Source organism: Nomia melanderi, chromosome 8 (genome assembly GCF_051020985.1).
Source record: "Nomia melanderi isolate GNS246 chromosome 8, iyNomMela1, whole genome shotgun sequence".
Classification (NCBI taxonomy): Eukaryota; Metazoa; Arthropoda; class Insecta; order Hymenoptera; family Halictidae; genus Nomia; species Nomia melanderi.
Window position 1 is genome coordinate 6,286,472 of NC_135006.1, and position 19,199 is coordinate 6,305,670.

The 19,199-nt window shown below is 27.3% G+C and overlaps 4 protein-coding genes across 8 annotated transcripts; 2 read left to right on the forward strand and 2 right to left on the reverse strand.

Annotated features, from left to right (window-relative positions):
- Positions 1-68: 68 nt before the first annotated feature.
- LOC116426630 (spliceosome-associated protein CWC27 homolog) lies at positions 69-2,398 on the reverse strand. Of its 2 annotated transcripts, none has more exons than XM_076370127.1 (7): positions 2,251-2,398; positions 1,867-2,076; positions 1,593-1,793; positions 1,371-1,510; positions 1,046-1,300; positions 816-974; positions 69-727 (listed from the first exon to the last, which is right to left on the reverse strand). In XM_076370127.1, the coding sequence occupies exons 1-7, from the start codon at positions 2,290-2,292 to the stop codon at positions 205-207; spliced, it is 1,530 nt and encodes a 509-aa protein (XP_076226242.1). In that variant the 5' UTR covers positions 2,293-2,398; the 3' UTR covers positions 69-204. The 2 variants fall into 2 exon arrangements, with proteins under 2 accessions (XP_076226242.1, XP_076226243.1); XM_076370128.1 differs by lacking the exon at positions 2,251-2,398 and adding an exon at positions 2,172-2,238.
- On the forward strand, positions 2,352-17,060 carry LOC116426628 (NSFL1 cofactor p47). Of its 4 annotated transcripts, none has more exons than XM_031975840.2 (5): positions 2,352-2,469; positions 15,474-15,885; positions 15,961-16,252; positions 16,324-16,545; positions 16,616-17,060. In XM_031975840.2, the coding sequence occupies exons 2-5, from the start codon at positions 15,588-15,590 to the stop codon at positions 16,743-16,745; spliced, it is 942 nt and encodes a 313-aa protein (XP_031831700.1). In that variant the 5' UTR covers positions 2,352-2,469; positions 15,474-15,587; the 3' UTR covers positions 16,746-17,060. The 4 variants fall into 4 exon arrangements, with proteins under 4 accessions (XP_031831700.1, XP_031831699.1, XP_031831697.1 ...); XM_031975839.2 differs by lacking the exon at positions 2,352-2,469 and adding an exon at positions 14,708-14,855; XM_031975837.2 differs by lacking the exon at positions 2,352-2,469 and adding an exon at positions 14,735-15,001.
- Positions 2,476-14,516, forward strand: LOC116426629 (dynein axonemal heavy chain 3). The gene is made up of 2 exons (XM_076370129.1): positions 2,476-5,087; positions 7,131-14,516. Exons 1-2 carry the CDS (start codon positions 2,849-2,851, stop codon positions 14,513-14,515), a joined length of 9,624 nt encoding a protein of 3,207 aa, XP_076226244.1. The 5' UTR covers positions 2,476-2,848; the 3' UTR covers position 14,516.
- A 118-nt stretch (positions 17,061-17,178) lies between the features above and the next one.
- Positions 17,179-19,163, reverse strand: LOC116426627 (uncharacterized). The gene is made up of 2 exons (XM_031975836.2): positions 18,851-19,163; positions 17,179-18,772 (listed from the first exon to the last, which is right to left on the reverse strand). The coding sequence occupies exon 2, from the start codon at positions 18,688-18,690 to the stop codon at positions 17,377-17,379; it is 1,314 nt and encodes a 437-aa protein (XP_031831696.1). The 5' UTR covers positions 18,691-18,772; positions 18,851-19,163; the 3' UTR covers positions 17,179-17,376.
- Positions 19,164-19,199: the final 36 nt, after the last annotated feature.

Consider the following 19,199-nt stretch of genomic DNA (forward strand, 5'->3'; position numbering starts at 1 on the left):
CGAAAAAATTAATTCCGCTATTCCACAAGTGTACGAATATTGTTTAGTAAAATTATCGTGCTTCAATGTTTGTTTAGAAACAAAAAAACAATGTATTTTTACATTTAATAATACACAGTCTATACAGAGTTCTGTACAATACGAGAACAACATAAGAAGTTTACTGTTATTTGAATGTAATACTGAAATTATTTATAATATATGTTATTTACGGCGTGACCCACCCCGTCTACTTTTATCTTCCCTTAATTTATGCGATTTTTCCCCCCTTCGCCTTTTGTTTAATGGATTTCGAGGATCGTAAATTTCGAACCAATCGTCGTCTTTTGTACTTGCATCTTTAGCGAGAACCGGCGCTTTCTCTTCACATTGTAACGCATGGACCATCCAAGACTCATCAGAAGGATCGAAATCTTCTTCTTTGTTACTTTCCTTTTCTGATGGTGTAGGTGATTTATCTCTACTAACCTCCTTTGCATTCTGAAGCTTAGACTTAAATTTCTTTAATAAGTCCATTGTAAAATCTTCGCGACTTTTACCCCTCTTAGGTATTTTAGATTTTGCTTCTTTGTATTTTTCTTGAGTCTCAATGTATTGTTTCATAATTTCTGTTTTCTGTTCCTTCTTTTCTTCTTGTTCATCTTTTAATTTTCTATCCATTTCTTTTGCCTTTTTCTCATTTTTAACATCGCGTTTTAGGTCACGAATTTCTTTTCTAATTTCTTCCCTACATACAATTTTATTATGAATATTTTTATATTTTTATATTTTTATATTTTTATATTTTTATATTTAGATTAATAAAGCATACATACGCCTTTTTTCTACGTTCTTCTTCTCTATCTTTTCCGAGATAGTATTCTTCTTCTTTCGTATCTTGGTCTACTTCAACATCATCCACATTAAAACTATTTATCTGTTTAGGTTCTTTCTTGGTTTCTTTCAGTTTATTTTTTATTCTTTCTTTCATTGCTCTAAGAAGACAATAACATTAAAGTAAAAGGACATTTTTTCAAAAAAAGAAAATTGCATACAATAAACTTACTCTTTCTCTTTTTTTATAGCTTCTAATTCTTCTGCAGTTTTCATTTCACTATCACTTTCCCAGTCACTACTACGATCTTCTTTTTTCTTTTTGCTTGGAAGCCCAACTGGTTCAACAGCTGGTTGAGCACTCAACTCTGGATTAGATAAATGATCATGCGCAGATTTACCTTTACCAGTAAATTGTTTATTTAATATCGCAGATTCTTCCTCGTCTTCTTCCGCCTCTTCCCCAAAAGATAAAAGATTAAAATTTCTAAAAGAAAATAGCTTACACTGAAAAATATCTTGGATATAAAAAGATTTTACAAACATTTATATCTTACTTTACTCCTGCTTTTGTACTTTTTGTACTATCCTTTATATCTTCACTTCTGTTTGCTATTACTCTAGGTACGATATCAGAAAAAGGATTAGTCAATATTTCAGTTTTTAATACTTTTGGAGGATAAAGAGGTCTGTCATTCTAGAAAGAAGAGGAAGTATTATAATAATATATTATCATTAATGTCTTTTAATAAGTTAACATACTTAATAAACAAACGTACTTCATCTACCAGTGCTTCTTCAAGTTTAAGCATATTATATACAGTTTCTCCAGTAACTTTACCAAATATAGTATGCTTATTTTGTAATTCTGGTGCAGAACCAAGGGTAAAAAAGAATTGAGAACCATTATCATCTTTTCCTGCATTTGCCATAGCAAGTAGACCTCGTCTACAGAATCGTAATCTTGTATGGAATTCATCCTAATGCATATAAATATATTAATTAAATACCAATTATATAAAACTTCAATTTTTATTTAAAACTTAAACATACTTTAAATGGTTGTCCATATATACTTTCACCACCTTCACCTGTACCACTTGGATCGCCACCTTGAGCTATAAAACCTTTGATAATTCTGTGAAATATTGTATTGTCATAATAGCCTTCCAGACACAGTTGTATAAAATTTCTACAAGCTTTGGGAGTTTCTTTTGTCCATAGTTCCAAGTCGATATCACCCACTGTTGTTTTCATCACTACCTATTGATTATAAATTGATTTTTACAGAATAAAATTAAATATATCACAAATTGCGTTTATTATGTAACTACGTGAATATTTATAAAAAAGTTTACATTATAAATACTTATTATTATAGGTTACGTTACTGAGGACAGATAAATGTGTCATTAAATATATTAAATTCATACTTACTTTACCCGTTGTAGGTGGTTCTTGTATGTAAATATTACTCATGATTGCAAATGTATGTTAATAATCACAATAAATTGCATATTAAGAAAAATATTTCATGTTATAATTGTATTCATCTGACGCGATCAATATTCCTTAGATACGTATATCTATACATATGTCAATGACAGATGTAATGGAATTAACTTCGTGAAATAATCTATATTATGAAAATAATATGTAAGTCAAGTTTTTAATATATATTTATTATTCATTTTATGAAATGTAATAATTAGTACTCATAAGAATAGTGAATACATAATTATTTTATAAACAAATAATAATACTAAATTTTTAAAAAATTTCTTTAGATGCTTAACTATTTCATTACATTTCTTATAATTTCTTCCAAATATTTAGTTTAAGCAATACAATGATAATAGAAACATATTTACTGTAGAAGTGTTTGAGTAACATAGTATTGATAAAACATTTTGTATTGATATAAGTAAACTATGTTGATATAAAGTTGAATGACCCAAGTGCTTTGTATATTTACAAATCAATTATAAAAACTATAAAAGTTTAGATCTATTCATATATAAACTCGCAATAACTTATGTTTATTTCACTAGAATTTCATAATAATACATCAAACTTTTGTGGCAACAATTTATTTGCAAAAGGCATGGATACAACTAGGGTAAATGTACATAGTTTTAATAGTTTAAATATTATTTCAACGCCTGACCATAACAAAATATATAATGAAATTGAAAAATGTTTAAAATATGATAATATTAAAGAACTCCCTATAGATTGGGAGGAGAATATTTTAAATTTCTTATCAAAAAAGTACAAGAAAAAATATTCTTTATTAGTACAATCAATGCTAATGGAAGTAAAAGAAATCCTCACTAAAGACATGCAAACCTTTGCAATGAAAGTTATATTATTATCACCGAAAAAGGAAAAGAACATTTTTTCTGTTACATGTTTCACGAAAGAAAACAATATTTTCAACTATAACAAATTTGTAAAACATCGTAGATTATTAGCTACAAAATACTTTCTTTATTTGGAACCAATAAGATTTATTATAAACGCAGGACAACTTATACTACCAACATTTATTTGTAACTTTAAACATAATTGTTTTAATCTTATGTCATTGAAGGATTTCCAAAGCATAATTACTAATGACATTAAAAAAGGATCTTTAATATTTAATCAACTGTATAAAGAATTATCTAGAATTATAACAAAAACAAAATTACTAAGAAATATTAATACAAAGCAACTACTACATATCATGCGATGTATAACACATGTTTTTGTACAACAAATTATAAACATTATGATGCAGTCCATAGATTATATGTTAACCATTATGAGTAATCAATATTATTGTCCACAAATTAAACTTCAACTTATTCTACAGGATGGTCAACTCTTTATCAGTCCTAAAATTAGAGAAATATATTCAACATATCATGATATAATTGACAATATTGGTTCAATTGCTCAAAATTTCACCCCATTTGAAGAATTATTAAATTTGAAAGTACCTTTTAAATTTATTCAAATAAAATTACCTGATTGGTACATCGAAGTATCTCATAATAAATTACAAAACATACTGTATAACTTATTTCAACCTATAAATGAACATGTAATGAGTATGGCTGAAGAATTTTATCCTATATGTGAACCACATGCAAAAAACAAAATATTATCATTAAGTTTAGGAAAAATAAACTTTGATTCATATCTCAAATATATTAAAAAGTATAATATGTATGTGATAAAAACAAATACAATAGTAGGAAATATATATTATAAAGTAGGAAAATTAGAACAAAATGAAGCTAAAGAAGCTTTAAAAAGAGAATCATGGAATATTATAAATGCTTTCTTATTTAAGGTAATTAATTACCACAAAGAATATAATATGAGAATATGCGAAGAATTTGAAAACTTGAAAATGAAAGCATTGGATATACCAAATGAAGCAAAATCTTTAATAGAGTTAACTGAGTACATCTTATATGCATCAAAAGAATTAATAAAACAATTAGAATATAAAATTCAGCAGTCAATACATATGCTATGTATATTATTAGAAATTACAATTTTATCGGACGATCATATTAATTTAAATAAAAAAACTATAAATTGGTTACATGAAATTAAGCCTGTATTTAAGCAAAATAATACATTATGCGAAGCAATGAAAAATGAATTAGAAGATGACATGCAAAAAAGAATAAACAATTTAAATTCTGAAGTAAATGATATTATTCCTCGACTCAGTGTTTTAGATAATATGGATGACATTAATAGAATTGGAGAGTATATTGAATATTATAAAGGAATACTTAAAGAAGTAAATAAAATTGATATTGAAATGCAAAGAATCAATGAAGAAGAAAAATTATTCAAATTTCCTGAAACTGAATTTCCCAAAGTAATAGAATTGCGAGAAGTAATTATACCATTTCATGATCTTATTTGTACTATTTGTCAGTGGCAAAAAGACAATAATGTGTGGTTAGATGGTCCATTCGAGTGGTTAGATTCTACTATCATAAAGAAAAAAACATTACATTATTTTGAAACGATTACTGACATGAACAAAACATTTAAAACAAAAATTAAAATGGATTTAAGTACAAATAAGTGTTTTAAATTTTCTGGGATTGCAGATGATCCAGACCCTATGCAACAACCTGCTCCTTTAAAACTATCTTGGCAAGCTCTTAACAATATAAACGATTTTAAGAAATATTTACCATTAATAGTATGTATGTGTAACCCAGCTCTCCAAAAATCTCACTGGCTAGAAATGTCTGCAATATGTAATGTTGATCTTACACCCAATGCTGGAACTAGTTTAAGAAAAATTATTTCATTCGATTTAATGGAAGACATTAAAAAATATGAAGCTATTAGCATAGGTGCCAACAGAGAATTAGAGCTACAAAAAAAATTGTTACAAATGATTGAAGAATGGAAAATAGTTTCTTTTGAAGTAAGCTTTGACAAAGAATCAAAAATGCACGTTTTTTCCAATCTGAATGATATAGAATTACTTCTTGAAAATCATTTCATAGTAATTGAAGAAATGAAAACTTCTTATTTTGTGAAACCAATAGCTTCAAATGTAAAAGATTTTTTTATATCTCTTGATACAATTAAAAAAATCATTATACAGTGGTATGATATTCAAGCATTGATACTCCCTTTGTATTCTATTTTTTGTTACCCTAGCATAGGAAGATATTTACCTAAAGAATTAGCCTTGTACACAGAAATGAAAGAAGTTTTGACAAATATTCAGAACAAGTTATGTGAAATGCCCACTTTTTTAGAAATTGACAATCTACTAATTTTAAAATCTTTATATGATTGTAAAGAAAAACTTGAAAAAATACATTATGGGGTTCAAAATTACATTGAATCTAAACGATTATGCTTTTCAAGATTTTTTTTTCTTTCTGATAAAGAAATTCAAAACATATTATTTGAGTTGAACAATTTAGAAGAATTACATATATTAATAAAAGCTTGTTTCGAGGGTATACAAAAAGTTCAAATGAATAAAGAAAATCAAATTTATTCTGTTATTGGTGATTATGGTGAAGAATTACGTTTAGATATGTTAATCCATGTTCATTCCGATTATGAAGAAAAATGGCTGATATATTTAGAAAATGAAATAAATGCTACCTTACAAAAAAGTATTTTAAAATGTTGGAATACTTTTAATAAAACTTTTAACTATTATGATATCATCAATTTTCCAAGCATGACAGTTATATCTGTTTTTCTACTTCATTGGACTTATGATGTAAGTAATTGCTTTATATCATTTAACTCTGAAACATTAAATTCTTTATACTTGAAATATCTTAATTATTTATCTAGTTTAGTTATTGAATTGAGGAATTATACAACACAAAGACACAGAAATATGGTAAAATCCTTAATTATCGTAATCAGTAATCAAAAAGACATCATTAAATTATTGATAGATAAAAAAATTACTGAATATACAGACTTTATGTGGGTTGCACAGTTAAGATACTATTTAGAAGAAGATTATGTTACAGTATCAATGTTTGATGCAAGTATAAAATATGGATATGAGTATAATTACTATAAACAATGTATAGTTAATACTACTCTTACAGAAAGGTGTTTCCACACACTTATGCAAGCATATAAATACCACTTATATGGGGCTATTACAGGATTACCTTCCTCAGGGAAAACAGAAACCATTAGAAGTCTAACAAATGCTATTGCGGTACAGTTTCGTATTTTTAATTGTGCCGATATATCTTCTTACAATTTTATATGTCAAATACTTAAAGGATTCATTTCTTGTGGAGTATGGCTTTGCTTTGAAAATTTTAATAGTTTGAAGTTTGAAATATTGTCCATGATTACACAAAATCTTATTTGTATCGCACAAGTGATAAGTACAAATTTAAAAGTCATAACTTTTGAAGGTTCACAATTGAATCTAAATACAACTGGACATATTTGCACCATCACTAATCTTGGTTCATTTAAATATTGTGAACTGCCTGATAATTTAAAATTATTATTTAGAAAAGTGTGTATGATGATGCCGGATATCAATAAGATTATAGAAATTGAATTATTTGCTGCTGGTATGTACAATTCTAAGCTTTTGGCCTTAAAGTTAACTACACTTTATAGGATACTGTCTGAACAATTATGGTGCGAAATGTGTAACACTTTTAATATACGTTCTGCAAAAATAATTGTTGAGACCTTATCTTATTTAAAAAGAAGTTTTCCAGATGAAGATGAAGTTATGTTACTTTTACGTTCGTTAATTGATATTCATCTTCCTAGACTTTGCAATGTAGACACTCTTATCTTTAAAAATATTATATATAATATGTTTCCTGGTACTACTTTGTTACATCCCAATTATGAAATACTTTTAAATACTCTTGAAATAATATGTAAATCTAGATGTCTATACATCCATGATCTTTTTAAACTCAAAATTATACAAGCGTTCGAGTTAATGTATATTCATCAAGCTGTAATGTTTGTTGGTGATCCTTTTGTAGGAAAAACAAAAATTCTACATGTTTTAATGGATGTTTTAGTATCTTTACACGAACAGGGTATAGAATTCGGTGTTAATGTAAAATTAGAAACTATAATTCCAGGAGTATCTAACATTGATCAATTATATGGTCATTTCGACAACAAATCAAAAATGTGGAAGGATGGAATATGTTCTAAAGTTTTTCGTTCTGTTTCAAATGTCTCTTGTTATAAAAAGTGGATATTATTTGATGCACCATTAAATGACACATGGATTGAAAGTTTGTATACAGTTCTAGACACAAACAAGGTACTACATTTGACATCAGGTGAAAAAATTAATATAATGGATTCAATATCTATTATCTTTGAAACAATGAGTATTATAGAAACTTCTCCAGCTATATTATCAAGATGTGGAATAATTTATATTGAATCACAGTCTCTTGATTGGAGGCCATATGTTAAAACACATATTTATAAACATGACATTTATAATGAATATGAAGAAATATTATATTCTTTATTCGACTGGGTAATGGATCCTCTTCTAGAATTTATACAAAAACATTGTACAATGACTTTAATTATAAAACAATTACATTGTATAATATCAACATTAAATTTACTTGAAATATATTTGAAAGATGCTCAATTGGAAAATACTGAAGAGAAAGGAAAAATAAATCATTTTATAATATGGATGCAAGCTGCACTTATATTATCTATTATATGGGGATTAGGAGGAAATTTAAATATGGATTCCCATATTAAATTTAATTCCTTTTGTATATCACTTTGGAGCGGTAAAAGCGAAGAATATCCAAAACCTAAAACGATAAAGAATTTCGATGTAACATTACCTCATGATGGATTAATACAAGATAATATTTATATTTTTAAAGGTACAGGGAATTGGAAGTATTGGGGTGATTTATTAAAAGCTGAAAAGGTATTAGAAATACCTGGTACCAATGAAATTTTTGTACCAACAATTAATACTATGAAATATAACCATTTGTTATTAAAACATATTAAATTTAGAAAACCTTTTCTTATTTGTGGAAATAAATCTACTGGAAAAACTTCTTTAATAAGGAATTTGATAAAAAACAAATCAGTCGAAAACAAGTATTTAATCAACTTCTTTAGTTTTGCTTTCATAAATTCTGTATCAAGAACACAATATTTGTTACTTTCAAAATTAAATAAAATAAAAACAGGCCATTACGGTCCTTCAAAAAATCAATTCTGTATCTGTTTCATTGATGATTTCAATGCAGAAACACAAGAATATAAATTAGAAGTAAATAGTATTTTAGAACTTTTACGGCAATATCATAGTTATGGCTATTTCTATAATATTAATGAACCTGAAAAAATTTTTATTCACGACACAATGTTTTTACTTACCATTATAGGAAATGAGTCAATTAAAATATATCCTAGATTCTTAAGGCACTTTAATATATACAGTATTTATATGCCACCTTCGGATACTATATTTAGAATATTTTCAAATACACTTTTTGCTAATTTCAAAAAAAATTCTTTTACGGCAGATGTCTTAACTAGTGTAACTAGTATAACAAATGCTACAATTGATATTTATAATTCTATAATGAAAAATCTTCTACCAATACCTATGAAATTTCAATATCAATTTAATATAAGAGATATAAGTAAAATAATTAATGGTTGCAGTCTTCTTCAGAAAGAATCAGTGGAAACAAAAGTTACTTTTATTCGCCTTTGGGCACACGAAGTTTGGCGTACTTTTGGTGACCGGATATTAGATAACGAAGATAAAAAATACCTTTTTACTCAGATCAAAGAAATCACTAAACGACATTTCAAGGATTCATTTGAAACCGCTTTTGATTACTTACCGAAATTTGAAAACAATCAAATTACAAAAGAATCCTTTAATGAGTTAATATTTAGTAATTTTCTAGATATAGAAAAAGATAAGAATAAGAAATATGAAGAAATTGCTTCTATAGAGAAATTAAAAAATAAAATTCTTTTCTATTTAAATAAGTATAATAATAATTTTAAGAAACAAATTAATATAGTTATAACGCAATATGTGTTAGAAAGTCTTATTAAAATCACAAGAATATTAGCTATACCAGGAGATAATTTATTGATGATTTCAAATATAGGTTCTGGTAGAAAATCTATAACAAGTCTTGCAGCTTATATAAATAGACAAGAATTATTTGAACCATTTACACAATCTTCTTATAATTTCAATTTATGGAGAAATGATTTGAAAAAAGTTTTACGAAAATGTGGTGGTTTAAGGGAAAATCTAACATTTTTTATAAAAGATAAACAAATATCAGATGCTTTTATTTCTGATATTAATAGCCTCCTAGCTACTGGCGAAATACCTGATTTATTTTCTATCAAAGAAAAGTATGATATTATAGAAATGGTACGTTTGCATGCTCAAAATGGAAACAAAAATGCAGAAATAAGTGCTCATTCTGTGATGAATTATTTTCTAGAACAATGTAAAAATAACTTACATATTATTATATGCTTCAATTCAACAAATAAAAAAATTAGATCGTATTTACATAGATATCCAGAACTAATAAAATATTGTACAATAAATTTATATAATACATGGCCAACAGAAGCGCTTATACAAGTAGCCTCAAAATATATTCAAGACATTAATGTTCAAGAAAATATAAAAGAAAATGTAATAACAGCATGTATAAAGTTGTACAACAGTGCACAAGAAGTAAGTAATGAATATTTTAAAGAAACTTCCAAAACAGTTCATATTACATTATCTGCATTCTTACACATGTTGAAATTATATTTTCATCTCATATTAGAAAAACAGAAAAACATTATTGCAACAAGAAATAAATATTTAACAGGTTTAGAAAAGCTGGAACTAGCAGCACAACAAGTAGAAAAGATGAAAGCTACATTAACAATATTAAAACCACAATTAGAAATATCTGCTCAGCGAACAATAATTACTATGAAGGAAGTAGAAAATGAAAATATTAGTGTAGAAGGAGCTACTATTCTCGTACAACAAGAAGAAAAAATAGCAAATAAGAAAGCAGGAATAGCTAGTACACTAAAAATGGAATGCGAAGCTGATCTGGCTGTAGCAATTCCAATTTTGGAAGATGCTGTTGCTGCATTAAATACATTAAAACCAACAGATATTACACTTGTAAAAGCTATGAAAAATCCCCCTGATACTGTGAAGTTAGTAATGGCTGCAGTTTGTGTTATGCTTGATGTACCTCCGGATAAACCCATTGATCCAGTTACTGGAAAAAAATATACAGACTATTGGGGTCCAAGCAAACGCATTTTAGGTGATATGAACTTTTTACAAAATTTAAAAGATTATGATAAAGATAACATTCCATCTAACATCATGCAAATTATTAAAAAGACATATATATCAGACAATAACTTTAAACCACACATTGTAGCCAAAGCATCGAGTGCTGCTGAAGGACTCTGTAAATGGGTTCGTGCAATGGTATCTTACAATGAAGTTGCTAAAGCAGTTGCACCCAAAAAAGAAAAACTTCTTGCTGCACAAAAAGAATGCAATGAAGCTGAAGCTTTTTTAAATGAAAAACGTAAAACACTCTCTGCATTAAATGCAAAACTTGCAGCACTGAATAATAGTCTTCAAGAAACATTGCAACAAAAAATAAAATTGGAAAGAGAAGTAGAAGATTGTACTAACAAACTTAATAAGGCAGAAAAATTAATTGCAAGTCTAGGTGGTGAAAAAAATCGTTGGATGCAATGTGCCGTAAATCTACAAAAAAATTATGATAATCTTGTTGGAGATATGATATTATCATGTGGATTAATAAGCTATACAGCATCCTACACAACAGTTTTTCGCGACAAAATTTTAGGATACTGGAAACAGTATATTATAGATTTAAAAATACCATTTACTACCAATTACAATTTGATAAATATACATGGAGAAGAAAATGAAATAAATCACTGGTATCTTTGCGGTCTACCTAAACATAGATTTTCAGTGGAAAATGCTATTATTATGAATAACTCTAAATTATGGTGTTTATTTATTGATTCACATAACCAAGCAAATCAGTGGATTAAAACAATTGAGAAAAAAAATAGTCTAAAAGTTATTAAGCTTACTGATTCAAGTTATGTATCGATTATTCAATCTAGTATTGAAAGTGGTAATCCAATATTAATTGAAAATATAGGGGAACAACTAGAAACATCATTAGATCCCTTTCTTAAGGACAGAATTTATGATGATGAAAATATTTCACATTTGGATATTGAATGCAATATTATAAAATATTCACATGATTTTCGATTATACATTACAACTCGATTGTTGAATCCACAGTATTCGCCTGAAGTATTCAGTAAACTCACTATAATTGATTTTTCTATTCCAAATGAAGCTCTTCAGGATAAACTCCTTGATCTTGTCATGTTTAAGGAAAAACCAGAACTTCAAGAAAAATTTGAAATGTTGCATATGGAAGATGTTAATAACAGAAAAATATTAAAACAACAAGAAGATAATATTTTATGTACTTTATCTTCAACAACTACAAACATTCTTGAAGATGAGAATGCAATAAAAACTTTGGATTTCTCCAAAAATCTTTCTTTAAATATAATTAAAAAACAAGAAATAACAAAAATAATGTCTTTGGAAATCAATAAATTCAGAGATGCTTATACACAGTTCGTTAAATACTGTGTAGATTTATTCAATACGCTTATCGCTTTATCATACTTGAATCATATGTACTGTTTTTCTTTTACATGGTTTATACAATTATATATTAGATCAATTGAAATCTCAAATAGAAGTTCTATTCTTGAAAAACGTTTGGTATATTTAAAATCTTCATTTACTCAAAGCCTTCATGCGAGTATTTGTAGATCTTTATCAGAAAAACATAAGATAGTGTGTTCTTTCTTACTATGTTCTAAAATATTATTAGACAATAAGGAGACCACAGAAAAGGAAATAAAATACTTTGTATCTTCAAACTTGAAATATACCAATGTAATTTCTAATAATAAGCCAAATTGGCTACCACAAAATATTTGGGTAAAAGTTTGTGATGTTCAAAATACATTACCTGCTTTTAATGGCCTTGTAAATGATCTTTGTTGTAATGTTGAAAAGTGGAAGGAATATTATATTTCTGAAACACTTCAAAACGAATTATTACCTAAGCCTTGGGTCAACAAATCTTTTTTTCAAAAGCTCATACTTACCAAAACTTTGAAGCCTGATAAAATTATAGTACAGATTATGCAAATGATAGAAGATATACTAGGAAATACACAAAATTACTCTTCACAACTAAAAATATCTCAATCATACGCAGAATCTAGTTGTTTAACTCCTATTTTATTCATTCTACCAAGTTGTTTGTCACCTTTATCTCTTATTTCTGCATATGCAAAAACAAAGGGTTGTTTGTCAAAGTTTATTTCTTTATCTATGAGTAAAGGTCAAGATAAAACAGCTGAATTTCTTATACGCAGAGCTCAGACTGAAGGCAATTGGGTGTTCCTACAGAATTGTCATTTGGTACCTCATTGGATGATTAACCTTGAAAAGATCTGCGAAAATTGCAGCATTTCTAATACCTCTTTAGGTTTCAGATTATGGTTATCTAGTTACCCTACCAAAGAATTTCCACTTAGTATTTTGCAAAATAGCATAAAGATATCACATGATTATTCTTTGAATATTAAAGAAATATTGCTAAATATTTATCAATCTGAACCAATAACAAGGAAAAACTTTTTTGAAGGCTGTCCAGGAAAAGATAAAATATTCTCAAAATTACTTTTTGGGTTGTCCTTATTTCATATAATTATAGGAGAAAGAAAAAACTTTGGTGCTCAAGGTTGGAATATACCATATGATTTCGATTATTCTGATTTTCACATGTCTGTTATACAAATGCAAAACTTTATAAACCATACTGATTATATACCTTTTGATATTCTTGTGTATTACATTGGAAAATGTAACTATGGAGGAAGAATTATGGATAATTTTGATATCAAAAGTTTAATGTATTTTTTAATGGATTATTGTAACTTGGACATAGTTGAAGATGAACAACATACATGCATAAGTAATTTAGTACACTTGATACCACAGAAATGCGAATATCATTATGTAATTGAATATATTGAAGGAATGCCCTTAGATATATCATCTGAAGTTTTCAAATTTAGTAAAAATGGAGCTATTATTCGAGATACAATGATGGCCACTGAATTTTTAGCCTCTATCTCATGCATGAATCCTATTGATTCTTTATTACATGATCAATTTCCCCAAGACCAAATACTATGTTTAATTAATGATATCAATGATAAATTAGATGACTCATTTGAAATTAATCAATTGGAAGAGAATAAAACATTTTTGTTTCAAGAATCATTAGATAGAGTTCTTCTGTGTGAAGCAACGTTGTTAAAACATATTTTAACAATTATAACTCAAACATTAAATGAATTGAAATTAGCATTTGATGGTTCTGTCCCATTTACTGATTCTTTAAATAAATTGACAAAAGAAATTTATGAAAATAAAGTTCCTCATACCTGGAAGAGACTAAAGAATAATAATATAACTGATAATTTAGGATATTACATTGATAATTTGGCAAAACGCATAAAATTTCTAAAACAATGGATGAATGAAAGTTGCCCTAAAATTATTTGGCTTGATGCATTATTTTATAGTAAAATGTTCTTTTCCGCAATTTCATTATCATTTTCAAAAAAATATCATGTACCCATTGAAGAAGTTGAACTTGAATTTCAAGTTATGATTGAAGAAACTGATACAGAAGATGTTGATGCATATTTTATTTGTGGTTTGCATTTATCTGGCGCTCAGTGGGACGTTAAAAGAAATATGTTAACCGAAAATTTTACACATGTATTTTATCAAACTATGCCGCCCATATGCGTCAAATTTTTGCGCACTAAAAAGGAAACAAATAAAGTTTATGACTGTCCTGTCTATGTAACTGCTATTCAATATGCTGATAAAAATATTAAATTTACATCGATGAATTACATAATTAACATACCTTTAATAACAGACCAAAGTGAAGCCCATTGGATAAAATGTGGCACGGCTTTGTATTGTCATACTTCATAATCTAAATTTCGGAAAAAATTTTTTATGAAAATTATATATGTGTACATATATGTATATATATATATATACATTTCTAATAATATAATAAATAATGGTTAAAGTAACTATTATTCTATAACTTGGGGCAGTGTGTTGTGTGTAGTTGAAAAAATTAGTAAAAAATTAAGATGGAAATAAAGTGTATATTCAAATATTTCGCGGATTCGCTGACTATATATATCCGGTTCGGTTCCATATAAATGGAAGGAATGACAGGTAAATTGAAGAAATTGACGTAAAGTTAAATTACTGAACAAAGAAAATTATTGCAAGAGGAATTTTAGCAGCAGTTTAGAATCAGGTACAATTTCCAATCCACCGTAAGTGATCTAATATTTGCAATCAATGGCGAGCCACGAAGAGTTGGTTTCGCAATTTACAGATGTAACTGGTGTTGAACCTGAACGAGCACAATTTTACCTTGAGTCATCTGCTTGGCAGCTCGAGGTGAGGCAGCATATTTATTAAATGTTTTATGTATATTAATACAAAAAGCTTTTATTACAATTTACAAGTATTTAATTTTTAAGTAACATTCTTCAATTACCAAAATTTCAGCACCAGTTTTATAACCTTAAATGTAACAAATTTAAATATTTTCATTATACAAACTTACGTGCTATAAATACATACGATTTGAAATAGTTTATAACTTTAGTCATCACACAGGGTATATTTCAAATAAGAAATATTGTACAACATAATAATGTACAATTACATCATTATACAAATTTGCCTAAAAAAAAAACTATTTAAAAATCGATAAACGTTTTATTTTTGCAATATTGTCCATGATGAATAGTTTATAATTAAAATTGCAGTTAACATTAAAACCAATTCTTTTCACCGTGACTTTGTATTAATCAGTTTGAAGCTTCTAGTAAGTTAATACACCGCATTCCATTTTCAAATGTTTTAGGTTGCTCTTGCCAGTTTTTATGAAAATGATGAACCTACTGCATTAATTAATGAACGTGCTGAAGATTATAGAGAGACTTCAGACAAAGTTGTAGAAAGTGCAAAACCCTCTGAAATGGAAGGACAATCAGCACAAGGAAAATCAAAAGCAAAATCTAGATTTGCAACGCTTACTGATCTCAAAGACAAAGAAAGCAGCCCTGAAGATGAAGACGTGCAGACATTTTATGCTGGCGGTTTTGAAAACAGTGGACAACAAGTTTTAGGGCCAGCAAAGAAAAAAGATATTATTAGTGATATGTTTAAATCTTGCCAAGGACATTCTGTTGAGGCAAAACCTAAACCACAGCAAAGACCAAATACATTCAGTGGTACGGGATATAAATTAGGTCAAACAAATTCTGATACTGAAGGTACATTATGAGTATTCCTCATTCTTAGAAAGTACTTTAATAATTATACTAAAGACTCTATTTCTTTTTATTTAGTTGTTACTGCTTCATCCTCTAGTAATTCACAACCTAATTCTGGACCTATTACTTTAAAGTTATGGAAAAATGGATTTACTGTAAATGATTCTGATCTTCGGTCTTATAATGATCCAGAAAATAGGAAATTTCTTGATACCATTAAAAGAGGTGAAATACCACCAGAAATACGTCAAGAAATTGTAAGAAGTACTGAAGCGTGGATCGATATGGAGGACCGCCGTCATGAAATTTATCTTCCTCAAAAGGTCAAAGTAAAGGCTTTTGCTGGAAAGGGACATATGTTAGGAAGGTATATCACATCTTGTATAATAAATATTTTTTACATACACTTCATATATTTTTAATAATCTCTCTATTCAGTCCTTCTCCAGCAACTGTTGGCATGACAATACCAACAGATCTAGCAGATCAAGCAGCAAATGAATCAGAAGCAAAGAAACAATTAAATTTAGATGAATCAAAACCTATTACAACTTTGCAAATTCGTCTTGCTGATGGTACTAATGTTAAAGCTCAATTTAATTTAACACACACAATTAATGACTTGAGGCAGTATATAGTAACGTATCCTTTAATAATTAGGTATTCTTATTATATCCTTAATTTTATTTTTATAAGTATACAAATTATTCCTTAACCAGTTATATTTTAGTATGAGACCTCAGTATGCTATGAGGGAATTCAGTTTATTAACAACATATCCCACTAAGGAACTTAATGAAGATAAAACAATTGAAGAAGCTGGTATACAAAACACAGCAATAATTCAACGACTGAAATGAACACTTTTTCTAGATCCTTAGTTATGGAAGTTTAAATGATGTATCAATTTGATCATTCTTAAATATACATTAATATACTTAAAAATAACAATTTATTACCTTTTTTAGGGATAAATACAACATGCTCTATAATTTCAATATTTATTTTGAATTTAGTTCTTAACACATGATATTAATTTTGTTGATGTAACGCAGAAAGCATATTATTAGTCTGACTATTCATAATAAATTGTTAATTAGGAAACATATAATAAAGCTACCGCACTTTTGTAAAATCTATAATAAAATTATCGATGTAATATGTTGGTTTTTTTATATGAGTGTAATTACTAAAATACAACTAAAAAATGTAGTTTTGGAAATAAAATCCTTGAAACAAGGAAAAATATCAAAATTTTAAATGGATATACTCAAAAGCTGTTATAAGAGCTTATAAAATATTTACATTTATATACGAATTATGACGTTATTAAAACATATATTTTGTGTTTTAACATTTTGTACAATATTTTAAAATATACATTCATATACTTATATAATACATATAAATAGATCAGACTTTCGGGCTAAAATTATATACTGTCATTATGTAGGTAATTTCAAATTGAATCTATAGAATAATTATTTATTATCATGAATTTGTTAAAAATCTTTTCTCTGTTATAAATTTTCTGTATATTAATGAATTTTGTATGTCTTCTTTAAATCTCAGAATTGAAGTATCTTCTTTGCGTGTATCAGATTTTGAATTTTCAAAACAATACTTATAACGATTTAACGTGACCAGATCTTCGCTAATTTTTCGGATATAAATATTGTCTTTTTTTAATATTTCACGTGTACTGTATATATATATAGGTCGACTATCAATGATGCTTGAATCAAATTCAGTTTTTTTAAATATTTTAAATAGTGCATTTTTAGCCAGGGCGTTATTAGTTTGTTGCTCGCAAAAAGTCAACGATTTTATACTGTAACGATCAGCTTTCATTCTAGCTTGTTTAAAATCTGATAATAAATCAACAAGAGAATGATGATATTTTAAAACAATATATTCCTCCCATGATAATGTAATCGTGTACATAACTTTGTTGTATGTACGATATAAACAGTCTGCCTGTATGAGATCTTTTATCACATTTGGGTGAATTCCAGAAAAAGGGAAGTTCCATGATACAACTGTATATGTAAATTTCCAATATGGATTTTCAGACTTAGATAATTCTTTAAGCTCATCATTGAAATAATTTGAAATACCGAAATCATATACTATAAAATTATCCATACCAATTATATCATGAAAATTGATAAAAGCAATCATTTCTGATAAATGCATTGGTTTTGTTAATGGTGGTGTTACACATACTCCAATATTGGTATAATTTGAATTATGAAGTAGAGACTTAATAGCTAATATAGGTGCATCATTAAGATTTATATTGGATTTTGTGAGAAAAGTTATTCCTACTGGAATTTTATTTTTATTGTATGTACAATAAAAATAATACCCATTGTAATCTGAACTTTTATGGGTTTTTGTGCTACTTAAATTATTATGAATTGGAGTATATCTAAAACTGCCTAGAATTGGCTTCAGTTCATTATCAAAATATATTATACATTGCATATTATGAATATTACTTAGTAAACCAAAACCTATTACGAGAACTTCTTTATTATGCATGTTGTATGCGGAATAAATGTATAAATCATGCTCTAATTTCTGCCATGATGGAAGAGGTTCATCGAATTTCATATTAAATTTACTGAATACTGGCACATTATTTGTACAGTTTGTTTCAATATTTTTTTGATTTGGCTTACCAAAGTAATTAAACACTTCTAATACATATCTTAACTTATTGTACTCATGTCTATAAATCAATAAAGACACAAGACTCACTATTGCAATAATTGCAAGTGCTGCTTGGTAATATTTTCGCATACTTTCAAAATTATTTTAATCCTGCATGTATCAATTCATGTATTAATGCATTTTTGGTTTGCCAATTATCATGGATACAATTCTGAAACAAAAATTTTATTTACACAATTAGGTATAACGCTCAAATAAGTAGATATAAAGCTAGTTTAATTATGAATACCTGTAAAATGAAGTGAGCAATGATTGTTGTTTTTCAAATTACAACATATTGTTACTGCGATTGAAGTGCCTATTTAACTCACGCGCAATTTCATGTAACTTTTGGTAATAAATTATTAGACTTATAACTTACTAAGTTACTTATTATATTATATTACAATTTTTTAAATTATTTAATGATAACTGAATAAATGTTGGAATTCTTTATTAGAAAATAAATTTGTTTCATAATCAAACAAAGAATGTTAGGTTAATTCACCTAAGCGCCATTTCCAAATAATATGATAAACATGTAATACCTATGTGAATATATGCACTAAAAGTTACATTAACAGTTAGGTATAAATTAT

Excerpts from the sequence above, each read along its gene's own strand:
- LOC116426630 (XM_076370127.1), bottom strand. The coding sequence starts at position 2,292 with ATGAGTAATATTTACATACAAGAACCACCTACAACGGGTAAA. Across the intron at positions 2,077-2,250 it reads AACCACCTACAACGGGTAAA|GTAGTGATGAAAACAACAGT; the intron begins GTAAGTATGAAT and ends TATAATCAATAG. Across the intron at positions 728-815 it reads GAAGAACGTAGAAAAAAGGC|GGAAGAAATTAGAAAAGAAA; the intron begins GTATGTATGCTT and ends AATTGTATGTAG.
- LOC116426629 (XM_076370129.1), top strand. The coding sequence starts at position 2,849 with ATGTTTATTTCACTAGAATTTCATAATAATACATCAAACTTTTGTGGC. Across the intron at positions 5,088-7,130 it reads GCTAGAAATGTCTGCAATAT|ACACTCTTATCTTTAAAAAT; the intron begins GTAATGTTGATC and ends TTTGCAATGTAG.
- LOC116426628 (XM_031975837.2), top strand. The coding sequence starts at position 14,900 with ATGGCGAGCCACGAAGAGTTGGTTTCGCAATTTACAGATGTAACTGGT. Across the intron at positions 15,002-15,473 it reads CATCTGCTTGGCAGCTCGAG|GTTGCTCTTGCCAGTTTTTA; the intron begins GTGAGGCAGCAT and ends CAAATGTTTTAG. Across the intron at positions 15,886-15,960 it reads AACAAATTCTGATACTGAAG|TTGTTACTGCTTCATCCTCT; the intron begins GTACATTATGAG and ends CTTTTTATTTAG.
- LOC116426627 (XM_031975836.2), bottom strand. The coding sequence starts at position 18,690 with ATGCGAAAATATTACCAAGCAGCACTTGCAATTATTGCAATAGTGAGT.